The sequence below is a fragment of the Oncorhynchus masou genome, chromosome 2, assembly GCF_036934945.1.
Source record: "Oncorhynchus masou masou isolate Uvic2021 chromosome 2, UVic_Omas_1.1, whole genome shotgun sequence".
Lineage (NCBI taxonomy): Eukaryota > Metazoa > Chordata > Actinopteri > Salmoniformes > Salmonidae > Oncorhynchus > Oncorhynchus masou.
The window spans coordinates 15715448-15736289 of record NC_088213.1 but is presented as its reverse complement, the minus strand read 5'-3'; the positions used below and the strand labels follow the sequence as shown (position 1 = coordinate 15736289).

At 42.8% G+C, this 20842-nt stretch overlaps 1 protein-coding gene across 3 annotated transcripts; it reads left to right on the top strand.

The window, feature by feature from the left end:
• Nucleotides 1-2733: 2733 nt before the first annotated feature.
• On the top strand, nt 2734-20640 carry LOC135555914 (Bardet-Biedl syndrome 4 protein-like). 3 transcript variants are annotated; one of them, XM_064988724.1, is made up of 16 exons: nt 2734-2919; nt 6110-6152; nt 8974-9053; nt 11743-11806; nt 12038-12149; nt 12482-12554; nt 12785-12838; nt 12999-13126; nt 14315-14369; nt 14527-14595; nt 15641-15793; nt 16028-16199; nt 18051-18120; nt 18527-18665; nt 19088-19304; nt 19507-20640. In XM_064988724.1, the coding sequence occupies exons 1-16, from the start codon at nt 2866-2868 to the stop codon at nt 19683-19685; spliced, it is 1662 nt and encodes a 553-aa protein (XP_064844796.1). In that variant the 5' UTR covers nt 2734-2865; the 3' UTR covers nt 19686-20640. The 3 variants fall into 3 exon arrangements, with proteins under 3 accessions (XP_064844796.1, XP_064844804.1, XP_064844813.1); XM_064988732.1 differs by having other exon boundaries at nt 2734-2958; XM_064988741.1 differs by lacking the exons at nt 2734-2919; nt 6110-6152 and adding an exon at nt 7563-8001.
• Nucleotides 20641-20842: the final 202 nt, after the last annotated feature.

Sequence of the window (20842 nt, the reverse complement as noted above, 5' to 3'; positions counted from 1 at the left end):
CATTTTTGTAAATATTTGAGTATATCTGTTTCATGTGACAACACTGAAGAAATGACACTTTGCTACAATGTAAAGTAGTGAGTGTACAGCTTGTATAACAGTGTCATTTGCTGTCCCCTCAAAATAACTCAACACACAGCCATTAATGTCTCAACCGCTGGCAACAAAAGTGAGTACACCCCTAAGTGAAAATGTCCAAATTTCCTGTCTTCCTGCATCTTCTTTGCTATTAAAGCTTCTCTTTTTTATTTTTCCTTCTGTAATTCAGTGGCCTTTCTCTTGTTACATTTAAAATCCCAGAACGTTTCCATTGAGGCGCCATTGAGAACTTTTCTTTTAGCAATTCAACTTTTTTGCCTTTCAGTCTCCAACTTCAACTTTTCCATTTCTTCTTGACTGATCTTAAGTTACGAATGATATTTTCAAGGAGATCTATATTTTTTGAGAAATCAAGATCAAAATTGTACTCGAGAACAGCAGAGACAATATGGCTGTAGGTTCCACACACATCGGCCGCAAACTTTGCAACTTCAAGCATTACACCTCTAGTCAATAAACGGAAGTCAAGGTTTTCTTTTCCTTTTCACCTTTTGATTTCACGTCAAGGTCTAAACCTATTTTCTTACAAAGGGGGTAGAGGATCGTTGTTTTATCTTCTGTTGCAGATGTTATAAAAGATTGGTCCCTTGTATGTCTGTGTACTGCTTCTTTATCAGTGATACATCTGTGTCGGTAGAGATCTTAACATGCTGAGTTGATACGAGGTCCAGATTGGGTTTAACCTTAATATAGATGTTAGCAGGTCCATTCTTGAGGGCAAGTGTTGCTGTTTCAACATCTGTTTCATTAGACATGGTCTCTTTGACACGATGAGGAGATACCTGCCTGGCATCAAGGTCAAAGTTCATCAGAGAGACAGTGTTGTCCTGTTGGCCCTTTTCATACTCAACCAGCCCATCTTCTTCAAAGGACATTATAGAGACACATTCCTCCTCCTTCTTCTTTATAACCAATTGCTGTATTTCTACATCTTTATTCAATCTCAGATGAAATGACACAATGTCATTTAAAAGGCTGGATCTTACATGTGTTTTGGATACAGGAATTGCCCTTGGATTAGGAAGTTTGAAGACTTTTGTTATCAAGTCAGGTGTTTGCAGTCTGGACTTCCCCATCTAGTACTTTTACTTTCACCATAGTCCGAATTGCGAATTCATGCCGTTGATCATTTTGCAAACCAAGATCAAAGTTGTAATCTAAAATATCACAGATGACATGTGCGTGAGATCGATTCATCTCTTCGGCAAAATGTGAAACCTCAGTCATTACCCCATTAGTCAGTAGACCTGTGTCAAGTTTCTGTTTTGCTCCAGATCCAACATGGACATCTACACCTATTTTCTTGCAGTTGGGGTCCTCAACCTTCCCTCCAGCGGAGGGCTGCATTAATTCTGTTATTTTTGAGTCATTTACTGAGCAGATATCGTTGGCCATCGTCTCATATTTCACTTCCTTTATGTTATTTGCTTTTTGTATCCTGTTAGACACTAATTTTCCTTGACCTGACTTTTTACGCCTGACATTTCTTTCAGATTTCCCAGGTAGAGCAGCTGTTTTTGTCACTGTGGAGACCATTAAGGATTGGTTGATAACACGTCTGTGCACTGCTTCAGCATAACACTCTATTACATCGGTCTCTGTGTTGATGGTCTCCATCTTAACATCCTGAAGAGATATGAAGTCCAGATCAGTCTCTTCCTTTATGCAGCGGTCAGCAGATCCATTCTCATGGCCAAGTATTTCAGTCTCATCAGAAAACTGTGTTGAATCAGTCTCAGTAAAGACGCTCCCTGTCTTTACACACTGAGAAACGTGTCTGGCTCTTTCAAATTGGTCTGTCTTCATCTTCCTTGCTGTGAAACTTTCTCTTTCTTCATTTTTCCTCATTAAATCTAGTCGTCTTCTTTTTGTTACTTCTTTAAGTCTTTTATCTTTTGACACAGCTGATGCCCGAGTGACCTCCATGTCACCTGAAATTATTGCATATTTCCTTTTTTTGGGAGGCACAATTGTTAGTTTCTTTTTTTCTTTTACTTAACATGCCTTTCAAATTTGGCCTTGTTTTCTTTTCGACTAATCGTAAGTTGAGGATGATATTTTCAAGAAGATCTTTATCCTTTTGCAAATCAATATCAAAATTGTACTCAAGGATATCATTGATAATCTGCCTGTAAGTTCCATACACATTTTTGGCAAAATGGCCCACTTCTATCATTGCACCTTTGGTCAGGGAGTCTCAATTTTGGAGCAACTCCTGGCCTGCATCCTGCCACCTTCTTCACCATTCCCCTCTGAGGATGCATTGTAACCTACACCTGGACCATCAGACACTGTCACATTGTATATTGTGACCAACATGAATGAAAGGGGAGATACAGGAGTGCCCGGAATCGATCCCACACAGGCAGGGGGACCATATGAATGTCGAATTATGGTCATTTATCACGAAGTAGTTTGTGTTGTGAACTACTACTCCTGAAGTCAACTTTGTTTTTTCTTAAGGGTAGATTTAGTGCAGTTTAACTTATTTTAGTGTTTAGTAATTGGTATAATAAATATAATATATCCCATTTAGCAGACGCTTTTGTTTTCAGCTGGGGTTTAGAATACGACGCTTGGCGTTGCAAGTGCCATGCTCTACCGACTGAGCCACACAGGTAAACTATATAGCTTGGTAAACTATATTTTCAGAGTAACTTCCCCAACCCTGCAGTGCCAGAGATGATAGAAACAGAAGTCCTTCATAATCTAGCTACTGGTAAGGCTTTTTGAAACAGCTCAAAAATACCCCGTTCTAGCGTAACCATGGCAACAGCCTCCTGTGCTGTCAAGATGGCGGACGAAGAAAACACACGAACTGTGAGGATAATTTACTTGCTATGAATTGGAATTACAATGGTAAACCGAATAAAATCTGCAATGTCTTGGATATAACTAGCTGGGATGTTTGTTGTTAGCAGTGTAATATGTCTAGAAACGTCTTCTTAGCATTCTCCAGCTCTAGCTAGCTGAAAACATAGCAGCTAGCTAACGACTAGCTTGTTAAGTCATTACAGCAGTAATTGTTGAAGTTACAGCTCCGTATGGGGCCATGGCTAAAAAAGGGATCCATCTTTTGTCAAATTAACGTCAAAAGTTGGAAGGTTTTGTATTTTAACTAACCCTAACCTAATCTTAACCTAATTATCACAACATGCTACATTAACAGGTTTTGTTTAGCTCGATAATTAGCTAAACTCACGAAATTAATGTCATAACGTTATTTTTCGAAATCAAGGGGAATGCCTTTATTCCATCTGTCGATAATTAGTGTACATTCAATTCAAATAGTACAATGATTTATCTTGCGGCAGATGTGAAGTCGTCATTACTAGTCGGCGACACGTTGTTATTGTTGGACAGCAAACATGGCGGATGAAAGTGTTGCTGGAGCCAGCCTTCTTAAGGTACTTTCGTTACTGCATTTGGTAAATAATGCTGTAGTGAAATTGCAATAGAGCATGCCGAGTCTACTTTCTAGTTGTTAGAATAATTTCACTCAAAATATACACCTGAGCAGACAACGGTATGACGTTGAACGACAGCACAGACGACGACGGTTTTTGCGTTTACGCGCTACAACCACTATATGTACTGACGAAAGAAGCAGCAATCGAGGATGCAACATGCTTTCGAGGTGTGGAAGCGGGGTCGAAGACCCGGTGAAGATGTTTGCAGTATGATGTTGCATGATTTTGACGACGATCAAAGGCGCAAACAGTTCCGCATGACTCAGACCACATTTGAACACCTTGCACAGTTAGTAGAGTCTGGGAACTAAACAGACCACCAATGTCTGAAACACAATTGAATACCGTCGAAGGTTTGCTCTATTTTTGGTGGTGGTGTGCAACACCAAGCGAGCACCAGATTATTTAAAGTTTATTTGGAGTCGGTGTTCCACTGTTTGCATCATTCTACTGTCGTGAAGACAAGTACAACCGCTTTATTTCGCTACCCGGTGGTAAAGACATCCTAGCCACCATCTCTGGGGTTTAAGCAGCTTGGGTATCCGCAATGTGCTGGTGACCATCGGTGAGACACACATCCCCATCACTGCCTCAAAATAATATCCAAAGGACTACTTGAACAGCAGAGGGCAGCATTATTCTGTGTTGCAGGCCGTTGCTGATCACAACCTTAGGTAAGTGTTCTGCTGCTCATCTAATTTCTGTTTTGACAAACAAATAGAGGCCATGTTACCACTTGTTGATATAAGCCACATTTGAGCAGTTTGTCTTTTTCTAGCTTCACTGATGTCTATATGGGGTGTCTAGATCGCACAGGGGGTGAGAGTATTGGCCAACTCTGATCATTTCAGACTGGGGGGGCGGCGCGGCGCGGCGCATCTTTTTCCCCAGGAAGTATGTGATTAAACATCTGATTTTGCTTCAGTTATAGAGAATAAGCACATAACTAAAAACCTCTGCAAGCATAGTAATGACCTATTTACTGCATGTATACAATTATTTTGAAATCTACAATTATTCTCCTCTTCCACAGAGTTCAGCGATTGTCATTGGTGTAGAGATGCCAGTTCATCCGGTAGGAGACCCAGCGTACCCACTGAAGAGGTGGTTAATGACAGGCTTTTCCCAGGACACATCTCTGAATAACCACCAGCAGAAGTTTAATGACCACCTGAGTTCTGCCAGGGTGGCTATTGACGACATCTTAGGACACTTGAAGGGACACTAGAGATGTTTGGTGAAGTGCATCGACGTTAAGTTGACGACAGACACTGTAACGGCTTGTTGCATACTGCACAATGTGTGCAAACTGAAGAAAGAATTGTTTCTGGCTGAATGGAACCTGAACATCATTGGCCAAGATCATCAGCAGACAGGCTAAGCTCACAGAGCAAGACCATAGTTTACTACAAGGGCCAGTGGTGGAAAGTGTTGCTACTGTACGAGATGCAATTAGGACCTCTTTACATGACACCATCATAACCGTGCACTGATGTTTTAGCTTTGTGGTGCAACATTTAAAAAAATGTTTTTGCTTGAATTCTATTTCTTTTTGCACAGTACGTTTTCAAGATGTTGGTGAATGTTATGTTAGACTTTGTATTTGTACATTTTTTTTCACATGAATGTTATGTTACATTACTTTATACTTTTAAGATGTTTTTATTTGAATGCTTTGTTCTTGGAAGAGATCCTCAATAAATGTTTTATGAACATGTGTAGAGCAAAGTCATCGCAATGCAATTTAGTCCAATCAAATCAACACTCAATGAAATGAATAACATATTTTAGACTTAATTGAATATTTTAAACCCACACAAAAAACCTATCGGTGATAGAAAATGTAAAAAATAAACTTGGCAACAAAGCACAGACAAATCTTGCATTTGAACAAATACCAAACACAGTATTTTGTATTTATTCCGGATCCCCATTGGCTGCAGCTACTCTTCCTGGGCTCCAATCACAATTACATAGAGTAGTGTGTAACAATGTGTTATTGTTACATACTACTGTTGATGTTGCTGTATTATTGATTTTGTATTGTAGATATGTTATGTTAAAGTGAGTTATAAGGGAAGTGAAAGCCCCACAACAAAAGGTGGTGAAAGAGGTAATGAGTGTATTAAAGCTCCTACATAAACAGACACAGGCATGTCGTCTCTAGATCCATGCCATGCCTAGTAAAGGGACTGCTAGCTGCATCAAACTCACTAAGTGTTCTCGTCCACCAAAGATGGCTGTATGTCACCAAAATAGTCTGATGGTCCAGGTGTAGTGTATAATGGTTGTCTGTGACCAAAAAGGTCTGATGGTCCAGGTGTAGTGTATAATGGCTGTCTGTGACCAAAAGAGTCTGATGGTCCAGGTGTAGGTTACAATGGCTGTCTGACCAAAAGAGTATGATGGTGTAGGTTACAATGCATCCTCAGAGGGGAATGGTGAAGAAGGTGGCAGGATGCAGGCCAGGAGTTGCTCCAAAATTGAGACTCCCTGACCACATCCCAATTTGTTGCCTCATGGATCTCCCTCTTTTTCAGCTCCCAGTGGCCTCTGAGATGAAGAAACGCCAGGCTCCAAAAGGTAAATGTCTCATAACTTAACAGTGACTCTACAGTTTTCCATTGAAATGTCACATACACCTGTGTTTTAATATGACAGTGGAGGGCATTAGTTATACAGAAAAAAAACACATATGATGCTACAGGCCTATTTATTAAGGGGAAATGGTTTGGCTAACTGACAGCATTTACTAAGGTCACCCTAGTCAAAATTACTCTTGACATCCAGGTTCCCTCCCATAATTAAAAACTGCTCCAGCATAACAGCGTCTGTATGTAATAGAACGTCAGTTTGACATAGAGGAACTACGTCACTGCCTACCAGTGGAGACTGTTGAGCGGAGAATGGCTCAAAATAATGGTTGGAATGTAGTCATTGGAATGGCATCAAACACATGTTTGATGTCTTTAATTGCATTCCATTGACTCCAATCAATGCCTTTTACGCTTGAATAAAATACAAAATAGTAGCTAGCAAGGTGAAGATCACGTCGGTTATTTTTTATGAGTGCATTGCACAAGTGGCTAGTTTGCATTAACTACTTTAACTAAAACCACTAAGTGTTTTGCATGCACTTTGGTTTCGAATCACGACATTCTGGCATGTCTGCTTCGTGATTTGTGAAGAGGACCCACCGCGGAGCAATTTTTATCCCGTTATCGTAGTTGCCAAACCAGTCCGTCATTGAAACCTGACCCTCAGTGTTGCATAGGGATGAGACTAAGTCAAAATGCCAGAATTGAATTAATGCTAGCTGCAGTGTGTTACAGACTTTAAACATATATTTTATTTGACTAAAGAGGGCGCCCTTACCCTTTTTCTAATGTTTAAGCTGACAGAAACTTCAACCATATTCCAGAACACAGTAAAAAATATATAGGCCTAGCATTCGTATAGAATAGCTTGTAGATATTGTTTTCATCCATCCCACAGAAGTTGACCTTTTAATAAAATGTTTAAAAGGCCATGATATCACCCTTAGACCCCCTCATACATCACCCACTGTATTTTGTGTGCCAACTCATATTGTTGTGCAGCCCACTACAGAAGTCATGTTATTGATACAAAGCAATTGTAGGAGAAACACTAACGCACAGTTCTTCCTCTTGACCTCAATTTCCAAAGAGGTGACGAGTGAACTTGATCCGCTTCAGGGGTCTTTTAATCTCGGCTGGCTTTTCTTCAAGCATTCTGCTCCAACTTATCCTTTTTGCTCAGCTGGACTTTTTTTTATAGCGAACAGAATAATACAAAGCTGTCTCCTCTCTCTCTACACATTACCGAGATCATGCATACAATGAGAGGATTTTTGTTGTGGGGATGAAACCTTTTCGCTGGCTATATTTGGACGGTTCCATGCTGGGTTCATCTTCCTATTGCTGCTTCTCTCTTTATTGTCCCATGAAGACATGTCACAGACGAACCCCCCCCCCTCCTCAAAATCTGCCCAGCTTTAGTAAGAGTGGACTTAAAGTGCCACAGGGCTGCAGCTGAAACCCAGAGACAAGAATATTATTGCTGTCTCGGCAGGAGCCAAAGCGGATTAAGCCCACAAATAAGGCCACTCCAAATCTGATGCGGCAAATATGAGAGGAGGGATGCCGTCTCCATGCACTGCAGTCTACCACTCAGCGAACAGGGGAAAGGGGAAGGCTTTCTCTGTGGGGTTAGAGTGGGCTTCCAGTCGAGGTTCTTGCTCTGAGACACTGGAGCTCCGACTTAACAATCGGCGAGATAAAACAGAGGGGAGCTTTGGTGTAAATCACAGTTTTTCCACAGGCACTAACCGAACAACATCCACCCAATACCCTGTAGTGTCGTCTCAGGCAGCTTCATTTCATACAGCCAGTGTCCTACTGCTGCCTCACAGGTAGGTACTAGATAACAGGATTACTGAAATCAAAGAAGTCACTCTATTTGGAATTACAATGGCAGCTATCTTGAATACAATTGTGTTCTGCTAGAGGAAAGGTTTCCAGTACTGTTATACAGAAGCATGGTTGGCATGGCCATCTTAGCTCACCAAATATATCCTACTGTATTGAATTTCATGTTCCCCATTGTCTGTCTGTCTGTAGCATGTGCTCCTTCTCATTCCTGTCAGGAGCACTGAGCTTGTTAAAGACATGGTTGCCTGGGCAACAAGGATAATATCTTAAAGGCAGAGGCGTAATAAAACAACATCATTGTCTGTAACTAAGAATTAGCAGTACTGTAACTATTATCTAACTTACTTATTATGTCTGAGGAAAGTAGCCCGAAGGGTTTTTGTTGGAAAATGTTGCATCAGTCCTTGTCTTATTAAAGACTGATGCAGAGCACCGTAGTTTTAGGTAATAAAATGACCATAACTTTTAAAGAGATAGTCTCTTCTGAATTATCATTGAAAATGCTATAAATATTTATTTTATTTAATTACATATCTTATTGATATTTCTACATTTCTTTCTTTTGACTTTTTTGTATTATTGTTTTGTATTGCTAGGTATTGTAGCTAGAAACACAAGCATTTCCCTGCACCTGCGATAACATCTGCAAATCTGTGTACACGACAAATAAACTTTGATTTGAGATAGTATAACATGCAATGGCCATTCACTGGCAGCATGACTCAACTCATATACAGTAATGTCAGCTTCAGTTGTTCTGAGAGGTCAGAATGAGACCGTTGTTTCTGTACTTGATTTCTGACCACGTCATGGATTGTTCTATTAAATATATTCTTATCAGTGCGGGTCAACAAGGGCCTTAAATGAGAAAGGGTGGAGGGGTTTGTTTGGTATCGGGCCAATATGCCGTCTCCTCATCACCCCTGAATGTCTACTCTGCCTCTCCTTCTCAGCTCCGGAACTTCCCATTCTGGAGAGGAGGAATTGGCTCATCCACCTGCACTACATCCGCAAAGACTATGAGATCTGCAAGGTAGGACCCCCCCCGTGCCGCGCTGTCTCTCCCGGTGGTCTGGTCCAATCCCTGACTGTCATTCATTCCCCCTTGTTTAATGTGCATTGATGTCACACTGACCTTTCTGTCAGCCTAGACAGCATGCAAATAATGAATGAAGGCATCAAGGGCTCCCTCCCCCTCACTTTGTCTTAGTGTCTTCTGCTGAGAAGATCGTGATGTAATCTTCTGTTTCAAGCTGTGTTCCGTCTGGAGATTTGACAATGCTACTAGCGCATGCTATTTTTCTCCTACACTGCATGCATAGTTAAATAAATAAAATAATGAATGAACCCACTGCACAATCTCAGAAGTACAGTTTTGTAACAACAGCTGTTATAACACTTGTTGTGGGTGAAAATGGGAATGAACCAAGCATGTTGGTTTACTACAGGTAACTGCCAAAATAAAGGAAACACTTAAGTAAATGAGAGATACAAAGTATATTGAAATGGGTGATTCCACACAGGAGTGGTTCCTGAGTGAATTAAGCAATTAACATCCCATCATGCTTAGGGTCATGTATAAAATGTTTTGGCTAACATGGCCATGCCCCCATAGGATGACAATGGCCCCATCCACAGGGAATGAGTGTTCACTGAATGGTTTGATGAGCATGAAAACGATGGAAACCATATACCATGGCCATCTCAGTCACCAGATCTCAACCTAATTGAACACTTACACTTATTTGAGATTCTGGAGCGGCGCCTGAGACAGCATTTTCCACCACCATCAACAAAACACCAAATTATGGAATTTCTTGTGGAAGAATGGTGTCGCATCCCTCCAATAGAGTTCCAGACAATTCTAGAATATATGCCAAGGTGCATTGAAGCTGTTCTGGCTCGGGGTGGCCTAACGCCCTTTTAAATCAAATCAAATTTTATTGATCACTTACACATCGTTAGCAGATGATAATGCGAGTGTAGCGAAATGCTTGTGCTTCTAGTTCCGACTGTGCAGAAATATCTAACAAGTAATCTAACAATTTCACAACAACTACCAAGTGTAAAGGAATGAATAAGAATATGTACATATAAATAATTATTAAAGTGGCTAGATATTTGAGTCAGTATATTGGCAGCAGCCACTCAATGTTAGTGGTGGCTGTTTAACAGTCTGATGGCCTTGAGATAGAAGCTGTTTTTCAGTCTCTCGGTCCCAGCTATGATGCACCTGTACTGACCTCGCCTTCTGGATGATAGTGGGGTGAACAGGCAGTGGCTCAGGTGGTTGTTCTCCTCTTTTTGACCTTCCTGTGACATCAGGTGGTGTAGGTGTCCTGGAGGGCAGGTAGTTTGCCCCCAGGGATGCATTGTGAAGACCTCACTACCCTCTGGAGAGTCTTACGGTTGTGGGCGGAGCAGTTGCCATACCAGGCGGCGATGCAGCCCGAAAGGATGCTCTCAATTGTGCATCTGTAAATGTTTGTTAGTGTTTTTGGTGACAAGCCAAATTTCTTCAGCCTCCTGAGGTTGAAGAGGTGCTGTTGAGCCTTCTTCACCACGCTGTCTATGTGGCTGGACCATTTCAGTTTGTCCGTGATGTTTACGCCGAGGAACTTAACTTTCCACCTTCTCCACTACTGTCCCGTCGATGTGGATAAAGGGGTGTTCCCTCTGTTTCCTGAAGTCCACAATCATCTCCTTAGTTTTGGTTATTTTCCTGACACAACACTCCGAGGGCCCTCACCTCCTCCCTGTAGTGCGTCTCGTCGTTGTTGGTAATCAAGCCTACCACTGTAGTGTCGTCTGCAAACTTGATGATTGAGTTAGAGACGTGCATGGCCACGCTGTCATGGGTGAACAGGGAGTACAGGAGAGGGCTGAGAACGCACCCTTGTGGGGTCCCAGTGTTGAGGGGTGGAGATGATGCTTCCTATCCTCACCACCTGGGGGCGGCCCGTCAAAGTCCAGGACCCAGATGCACAGGGTGGGGTCGAGACCCAGGGTCTCAAGCTTAATGACGAGTTTGGAGGATACAATGGTGTTAAATGCTGAGCTGTAATCGATGAACATAGGTATTACATAGGTATTCCTCTTGTCCAGATGGGTTAGGGCAGTGTGATTGCGTCGTCTGTGGACCTATTGGGGCGGTAGTCATTTCGCTCAGTTACCTTAACTTTCTTGGGAACGGGAACAAGGGTGGCCCTCTTGAAACATATGGGAACAGCAAACTGGGATAGGGATTGATTGAATATGTCCGTAAACACACCAGCCAGCTGGTCTGCACATTGTCTGAGGACGTGGCTGGGGATGCCGTCTGGGCCGGCAGCCTTGCGAGGGTTAACACATTTAAATGTTTTACTCAAGTCGGCTGCAGTGAAGGAGAGCCCGCAGGTTTTGGTAACAGGCCGTGTCAGTGGCACTGTATTGTCCTCAAAGCGAGCAAAGACACTTTTAAAAGGTATTTTTTACATTATTTTGCCAGTTACCTGTATGTCTGTCTTAGTTGTCATAGGAATGCTTTATCTGTCAATCACAAAATTGATTGTAGCCAATGTATTAGTCTTCCTTGCCAGACTCATGGCACTCCACCCCAGTGTGTTGGCGATAGCGGCTGTGGGAAGAGACTACCAACTTAGGAAATACTGTCGATATTCAGTTCTTGCTATATTCTTGTAACATCAATTTGGAGCAGAGATCATGTTTGTTGTTTCCCAAAGGCAATGATCAAAGAGCAGCTACAGGAGACCCAGGGAATGTGTGAATATGCCATATACGTACAAGGTAAGAAGCCATACTACATAACGTTCCACATCCCTCATCATGTGTTCATCACGTTCAAACGGTTTATCCCAACCACAACAGAGCTCTAGTCTATTCCAGTCAAAACCAAGCGTTAGATGTAACATTTCCTCCCCCAAAAAAGGCTTCTACCCCCTACTGCGCCTTAGAATTTAATGTGTCGGTTTAACGCCTTTTCATGCTAACATAAAAGCCTGTTTTCTTGCAATGAAGCGCTAATCTTGCGTCTGGAGGGGCAGATCCAGCCATCCCTGGAGCTGTTCCAGAGTTGTGCCATCCTCAATCCCACCAGCCCCGACAACCTCAAACAAGTGGCCCGATCGCTGTGAGTAGAGAGTACCCCTGCCTCAGCCCTGAGCCTGCCTGGGGGAGACACTGCTGTTGATCAGATCACTCTACAGGCCCAGGCCAGGAAAAGGTCATCCAGAATATAATAATGATATAAGATTGTGTTAGTGCAGGGTTCCTTACAAGATCAAAGTAGTTTATATGGTATGAGGGATGGGAACTGTTCGGCATCTGCCTTGGTGATGCACGTCTACCATTTTGCAGCAGAATACCCACCGAGCCTTAGCTGATTTAGGAGATGTTGAATTTAGGGTTACTCTGTGCGTGTACTTCCATTTATAGTTGTTTATGCATCTTTTTTCCCTTTAGTTTCCTGTTGGGGAAACACAAGGCAGCCATTGAGGTTTATCAGGAAGCTGGGAAGCTCAATGAGAAAGACTGGGTAAGAGAAAAGATTGTGGTTTCCTCTACTCAGTAGAGTTGCTTATCTTTGGTCTGTTCCTGTAACCATTGGCACCGTAAGATGTATCCATCAGCATTGCTCTTCCTGGATTTACACACTGCTTCTCAGCTATAGGGTTTAAGAGTGGAACAATGAACTATATGCATAGTCAGCCATTTTAATTTGTGTTGTAGCTCCATATAGCCACTCTGATATTTTTCTCACTCCAGGAGATCAACCATAATCTGGGTGTATGCTATTCCTTCATAAAAGACTTCCAAAATGTAAGTATGAGCTGGATTTTGACACACTGTTCATAAGGAAGTAATTAGACTAAAGGGTTATTTTATAATTCAAATGTCAATATGAAATGGCATCTCAGCCAGGGTACAAGGATTTGACGGTGGATGATGGAGTAGAGATACTGTATCTGTTGTATTCCAGTCTGAAGAGCAGTTGAATGCAGCCCTGCGGTTGAAAAAACACGACAGGACATTCATGACACTGGGAAAGGTCCACTTGTTGGCGGGAGACACGGACAAAGCCATCGAAGTGTACAAGAGTGCAGTGGAGTAAGTTTGGATGTAGAGATTGTTAAAAGTTCAAACAAACTGTTCTAAAAGTTGGGAAACTTTGCACCACTTCTAATATGCCCTAGAAAATATCCTAAGGGACATGTGTTTTTTTAAAGAATTGTGAATAGGTGACATTTACGGAGAACATTCACTGTAATTAAGTTTTGTTTCAAAGAAGTTCATCCTCATGGAAGAAAATGTCGGTTTGTTGAAAGGTTGCTTTGTTATTAAAAAACCCAATGTGTTAGTTTTTAATACTAGAGGAACAACTTTCACTGAACTTACATTATTCAAAAAACTGGAAGCACTAAAGCCTTCATTAGGGAATAGTTGTTTAATAATAGAGCGATGATAATATATACGAGTTTTAGACAACCTTTTCACAGTAATGATTATGCAGCAGAAGGGTAATTTTCCCTACATAGCTATTAATGATGTTCATTTAAGATGGAATAAAAGAGTAGTAAAAAAATCCCTAAAGACGAAGAAAACATGCTGTGCTTTGAACAGTGGGATCTGTTCCTGGTTGTAATCACGCTAGTTTAACATTTTCTACTCTACAATTGTTGATTTCAATCATCTAAACAACTGAATCAGGCTCGCTTATCATCTCTGACTGAAGGCCACTCATGGCCTTGTTCAACGTACTGTACAAAGTCCAAATCTATTTCAATACTCTCACTGGCATATTACTTAGAACGAAGCAATACATTTGTTTGTGCATCCATACTAGCCAATGGTATTTTAGTATGAGTAAGTCAGTATGGATATAGGGTCAAAGCCCAAATACCCATTAAATAATCGTCCTATCCAGGGCAGCGGAGGAAATAAGGTAATGGCAAAGGTCAGTGTATATATGGGGTCGCCTTTCCGTGTTCATTATTACTACTGCCTATTGGGTAAATGAATTCATCAAGTTGCCCAGCTACTCAGTTTGCTTTTAATTAGACTAACCACTGTGAGCCTTAATTCAACCTCACCCCTCCTCTCAAGGCTCCTTCTTTAAGTATTTTCTCCCCCCAGTCATAATTAATACTCTGCAATTATGCTGAAACAAACCCATTAAATAATCAGCAAATTCCAAGCTCCGTTCTTCCATTTGCATTAGACAAAGTGTAGATAGACATTATTATGTGTAATTGCAGGCGTGAAGGTGATATTAGAGGTGTCTTTCCCTCCGTGTAGGTTCTCTCCAGAGAATGCAGAGTTGCTGACCACTCTGGGGCTCCTGTATCTGCAGGTGGGTCTGCAATCAACTCTGAACACACTATTAAGTGTGGAATGTTTTTTTTGGGGGGAATGGGTTAGTATATTATGTTGTGTCCCAAAAAAATGTAAATTAAAATTTTCCAGAATGGTGATGTTTGTTCGCACTGATTGTTGATCATCTTTCACAGTTGGGAAAATACCAAAAAGCATTTGAACATCTCGGGAATGCACTTACTTATGACCCTAATAACTATAAGGTAAGTGGCCACCATTTTATGAGCTTGTTTTGTTTTTTTATAAACCCCTGACACCAATGTACTGTATAACTGCAACATTGAATCTGATGTACTGTATGTGCATAATGTACTGTAGGGTTCCCCAACTGGCGACACAAATCCATTTTATTTGGCCGCCCAAGTTTTCTGAGTAAAAAATGTCTTTCCATATGTATATATATATATAGAAAGACATTGGGTTTTTATTTATATATATATTATATATATATATATATATATATATGGAAAGACATTGGGTTTTTATTTATAGGTTTATATATATATATATATATATATAAGGCACACCTTTTAATTAAAATGTATTCCAGGTGACTACCTCATGAAGCTGGTTGAGAGAATGCCCAGAGTGTGCAAAGCTGTCATCAAGGCAAAGGGTGGCTACTTTGAAGAATCTAAAATGTTTATTTGTTTTGTAACACTTTTTGTGTTATTTCATAGTGTTGATGTCTTCACTATTATTCTACAATATAGAAAATCGTAAAAATAAAGAAAAACCCTTGAATGAGTAGGTGTCCAAACATTTGACTGGTACTGTAGTTGATGATCCCTGCAGCTGAATCTAGTTGGTGATCCCTGCAGCTGAATCTAGTTTGTGATCCCCTGCAGCTGAATCTAGTTGATGATCCCTGCAGCTGAATCTAGCTGGTGATCTCTGCAGCTGAATCTAGCTGGTGATCTCTGCAGCTGAATCTAGCTGGTGATCTCTGCAGCTGAATCTAGTTGGTGATCCCTGCAGCTGAATCTAGTTGGTGATCCCTGCAGCTGAATCGAGCTGGTGATCCCTGCAGCTGAATCGAGCTGGTGATCCCTGTAGCTGAATCGAGCTGGTGATCCCTGCAGCTGAATCGAGCTGGTGATCCCTGCAGCTGAATCGAGCTGGTGATCCCTGCAGCTGAATCTAGCTGGTGATCCCTGCAGCTGAATCTAGCTGGTGATCCCTGCAGCTGAATCTAGCTGGTAATCCCTGATGTACAGTATGTCAGTTATGTGTATGTGTCCCTACTAGGCCATCCTGGCAGCAGGCAGTATGATGCAGACCCATGGGGACTTTGATGTGGCCATGAACAAGTACCGCGTGGCAGCGTGCATGGTCCCCGAGAGCCCCCCGCTCTGGAACAACATCGGCATGTGCTTCTTTGGCAAGAAGAAATATGTAGCAGTGCGTATTCTCATATTTCATGTACTGTACATATAAAATGGTGTCAAGGACAGATGTATGTTATATGATAGATCAAATATGACAGACGTCATATCTTTCCATGGCATCAAAGTGGGCATACTAAGACTACAGTACACTACAGTACCTCAAATGACATTTTAAGGACAGTTGTTGTTTTGTTGTCTAGCCATGTTAAACCCCTCTCCTTTCCCGTGTCCTTTCTGTGTGAACCAGGCCATCAGCTGCTTGAAGCGGGCCCACTACCTGTCTCCGTTTGACTGGAAGGTACTGTACAACCTGGGCCTGGTGCACCTCACCATGCAGCAGTATGCCTCTGCCTTCCACTTCCTCAGCGCTGCCACCAACCTGCAGCCCCACCTGGGAGAACTCTACATGCTACTAGCAGGTAACACTAGCCTGGCCTGGGAGAACTCTACATGCTACTAGCAGGTAACACTAGCCTGGCCTGGGAGAACTCTACATGCTACTAGCAGGTAACACTAGCCTGGCCTGGGAGAACTCTACATGCTACTAGCAGGTAACACTAGCCTGGCCTGGGAGAACTCTACATGCTACTAGCAGGTAACACTAGCCTGGCCTGGGAGAACTCTACATGCTACTAGCAGGTAACACTAGCCTGGCCTGGGAGAACTCTACATGCTACTAGCAGGTAACACTAGCCTGGCCTGGGAGAACTCTACATGCTACTAGCAGGTAACACTAGCCTGGCCTGGGAGAACTCTACATGCTACTAGCAGGTAACACTAGCCTGGCCTGGGAGAACTCTACATGCTACTAGCAGGTAACACTAGCCTGGCCTGGGAGAACTCTACATGCTAGCAGGTAACACTAGCCTGGCCTGGGAGAACTCTACATGCTACTAGCAGGTAACACTAGCCCTGGCCTGGGGAGAACTCTACATGCTACTAGCAGGTAACACTAGCCTGGCCTGGGAGAACTCTACATGCTACTAGCAGGTAACACTAGCCTGGCCTGGGAGAACTCTACATGCTACTAGCAGGTAACACTAGCCTGGCCTGGGAGAACTCTACATGCTACTAGCAGGTAACACTAGCCTGGCCTGGGAGAACTCTACATGCTACTGGGAGAGCAGGTAACACTAGCCTGGCCTGGGAGAACTCTACATGCTACTAGCAGGTAACACTAGCCTGGCCTGGGAGAACTCTACATGCTACTAGCAGGTAACACTAGCCTGGCCTGGGAGAACTCTACATGCTAGCCTGGCCTACAGCAGGTAACACTAGCCTGGCCTGGGAGAACTCTACATGCTACTAGCAGGTAACACTAGCTCTGGCAGCCTGGCCTGGGAGAACTCTACATGCTAAGCAGGTAACACTAGCCTGGCCTGGGAGAACTCTACATGCTACTAGCAGGTAACACTAGCCTGGCCTGGGAGAACTCTACATGCTACTAGCAGGTAACACTAGCCTGGCCTGGGAGAACTCTACATGCTACTAGCAGGTAACACTAGCCTGGCCTGGGAGAACTCTACATGCTACTAGCAGGTAACACTAGCCTGGCCTGGGAGAACTCTACATGCTACTAGCAGGTAACACTAGCCTGGCCTGGGAGAACTCTACAACTAGCAGGTAACACTAGCCTGGCCTGGGAGAACTCTACATGCTAGCCTGGCCTGGGAGAACTCTACATGCTACAGCAGGTAACACTAGCCTGGCCTGGGAGAACTCTACATGCTACTAGCAGGTAACACTAGCCTGGCCTGGGAGAACTCTACATGCTACTAGCAGGTAACACTAGCCTGGCCTGGGAGAACTCTACATGCTACTAGCAGGTAACACTAGCCTGGCCTGGGAGAACTCTACATGCTACTAGCAGGTAACACTAGCCTGGCCTGGGAGAACTCTACATGCTACTAGCAGGTAACACTAGCCTGGCCTGGGAGAACTCTACATGCTACTAGCAGGTAACACTAGCCTGGCCCGGCCTGCTCCCATCTGAATTGGCTTTATGTGCCACTTTCCCCAGATACAGATCCAGCCTAGTCCTTTAAGTCCAAGACCAGGCTAAATCTGTGCCTAGGGCATTATGAGTACTATGTAACTTGCAACCTTAAATACTTGGTTCAAGGTACCACATTGCATTCCCTTATATTTACCCTGGAATAGTGTTCATGTAATTGGATCTGTTTTATAATGTGTTTATGGATGTTTACAGGTTTCTATAGGTTTTTAGGTTTTTTGTAGTTCCTACTGAACTGACCACTCTCCTCTTTCAGTTGCACTGACCAATCTGGAGGACGTGGACAATGCCAGGAGATCCTATGAACAAGCTGTGGCTTTAGACCAGTAAGTTCCTCCCAATCGAACTTCCATACAGTTTGAACTTTTGTCCTGAGTCAATCCACGTAGTTCAAGTTGTGTTGAATGTAATTCATTTAAAATGAGACAGATACGATATTTCCACAAGCAGCACCGCAGGCTGAGTGGGAGGAGCAGAATCTGTGGATTGGTGTCAAACACATGGTTTCCAGGTGTTTAATTCCATTTGCGCCGTTCCGGACATTATTATGTGCCATCCTCCCCTCAGCAGCCTCCTGTGATCAGAGTACCTCACGCTTTAATGCTCTTAGTTGTTGCAGACATCAACCCAATATTGCTGTTTACTTCGTACATCGCTGACTCTACCTTTGATTACTGATCTACCTATCTATCTCAAGTCCATCTGTTTTGACTGGCTCCGTGTTCCTCCCAGGTCCAACCCTCTGGTCAACCTGAACTTTGCCATTCTGCTGTACAACCACGGGGACAAGAAGGGAGCCCTGCAACAGTACCAGGAGATGGAAAGGAAAGTCAACATACTGAAGGACAGCAACACTGAGTTTGACCCTGAGGTACGATACAGTAGCTTCCTCTCTATACTCTGTCTGACATGGCACATACAGTGTAGGTCAAACACAGGAGGTTGGTGGCACCTTAATCGGGGAGAACGGGCTTGTGGCATTGACTGGAGTGGAATAAGTTGAATGGTTTGAAATACATGGTTTGATGCCATTCCATTTGCTCTGTTTCCGGCCATTAATATGAGCCGTCCAACCTTCAGCAGCCTCTTGTGAGCTCAAACTACTGATGGAAGAGAGAAACGTTTGCCAATGTTGCATTAACGTGATGTTGATGTTAATATGACGCATTTAATGTAATACAGTATGGTCAGTATATTGTACCACATTCTCGCGTCGGCTTAATAATATCAACAACAATAAATGCCCTCTTCAATTTCTTGACTTTTCCAAATACAGCCATTTTGTTTCCTTAGCTAATGGACATGGCTCAGAAGATGGCCACTGCCTTGCAGGTGGGAGAGAGCCTGGAGTGGACCAAGCCGGTCAAAGACCCCAAGTCTAAGCAGCGCTCGGCTGGGGCCCCGAGTAAAACCCCTGGCAGCTCCCAGCAGCCCTTAGGCACCAACCAGGCCCTGGAGCAGGCCATGTCCTCTGCCGCAGGCTACAACAAGAGCATCTCACTCCCCACAGGTAACACATCACACCATCCTTAGAATATGAATGAGATAGAGACGTGTCAAGTTAACATAATAATATGATCTTGTCAGTAGACTGTTAACTTGAATCACATCTCTGGGAGCTCCTTGAAGTGTAACACCAATACAACATTAACTCTTTACAGAACACTGCGTATACTTAGTTACATTTTCAATATCTAATACCTGTCTCTCAGGAGTGTCCCCCCACAGCCAGCCCACGCCCCCCTCCCTGGCCTTGGAGGAGGAGCCTGATGTGGAGACCACCCCCACCCGAGCCCCTCAGCCAGAAGAGTCAGACCCCTCCACCACCATGCCCCCTCTGGCAGCCAAACCCAAAGTCAAGAAGAACAAGTTGAAGCAAGAGCTGAACTAGACGTCCCGTATCCAGTCCACAGGCCAGTAGTGTATCATCACTCCCAGAATGTCACTCAGCTTATCTAGTCCATAGGCCTGTAGTGTATCATCACTCCCAGAATGTCACTCAGCTTATCTAGTCCACAGGCCTGTAGTGTATCATCACTCCCAGAATGTCACTCGGTCTCTATCCGTTTTAGTTTTCATCAAGAATAGTTAGTCGAAGGCCACAAGGTGTTCACTAGCTTTTTGATTTAGCTTACAAAGTGCTTTATGTTGCTCTTTTCTTAATGGTCTTACTTACCAAGGTGAGCCAGCCTAATGACAGAGGTGTCATAATGAGTTGACCTCCTGATCATCAAAGGCCTTGACATGATCTCTTTTCAGTAGTTTCAGATACTTCCTCTGTTCAACGTTCTCTATCTGTCCGTGTCAAATGCAGCATATGATTTTTTTTACTAAGCCTTGGTCAGTGGCAGGTCTGGATTATTGTTTATAATGACACTAAATATATATTCCTCCATTTTAAGTAACCTCTAAGATATGACAATCATGAATGAGATGAGGGAAATAAAGATTGTAGTGTTTTATACCTAATATATGGATTTATCAAAGGCCTTTTTTTAAACTATTGTTGAATTTTAAGATGTTTATAAATGATGATGTTTGACAGAATAGATGTGTATTTATTGTTGCAAAATCCAAAGTGCCGTGAAGGTGATTGATAGTGTTCTGCTCTTTATTTTAGTCAGAGTAGTGTTAGGCTGAATGCGACACGGTTGGTTGGGTGAACCATGCTCGCGTGATGAGTAGCCTTGTCTGAGACTAAAGACTTTACTTAGCTCCCCAAGCTAAGGCCTAGACGTTTAGCTCAGCGGCTAACAGTTGTGGCACGCAGAAGACTTGTGTAAGTGTGTGTGAACATGCATGTAATATACAGGTAACTGACTAAATAAACGATATATCAAATTAAATGTTATTTGTCACCGCCGTGTAAACCTTACCGTGAACAAGCCCTACCAACAATGCAGTTCAATAAATAGTTAAGAAAATATATACTAAATAAACTAAAGTTTTTTAAAAATCGAATCAAAAAGTAACACAAGAAATGTACATAACAATAACGAGGCTATATACAGGGGTTACAGGTTAGTTGAGGTAATTTGTAAAGAGACT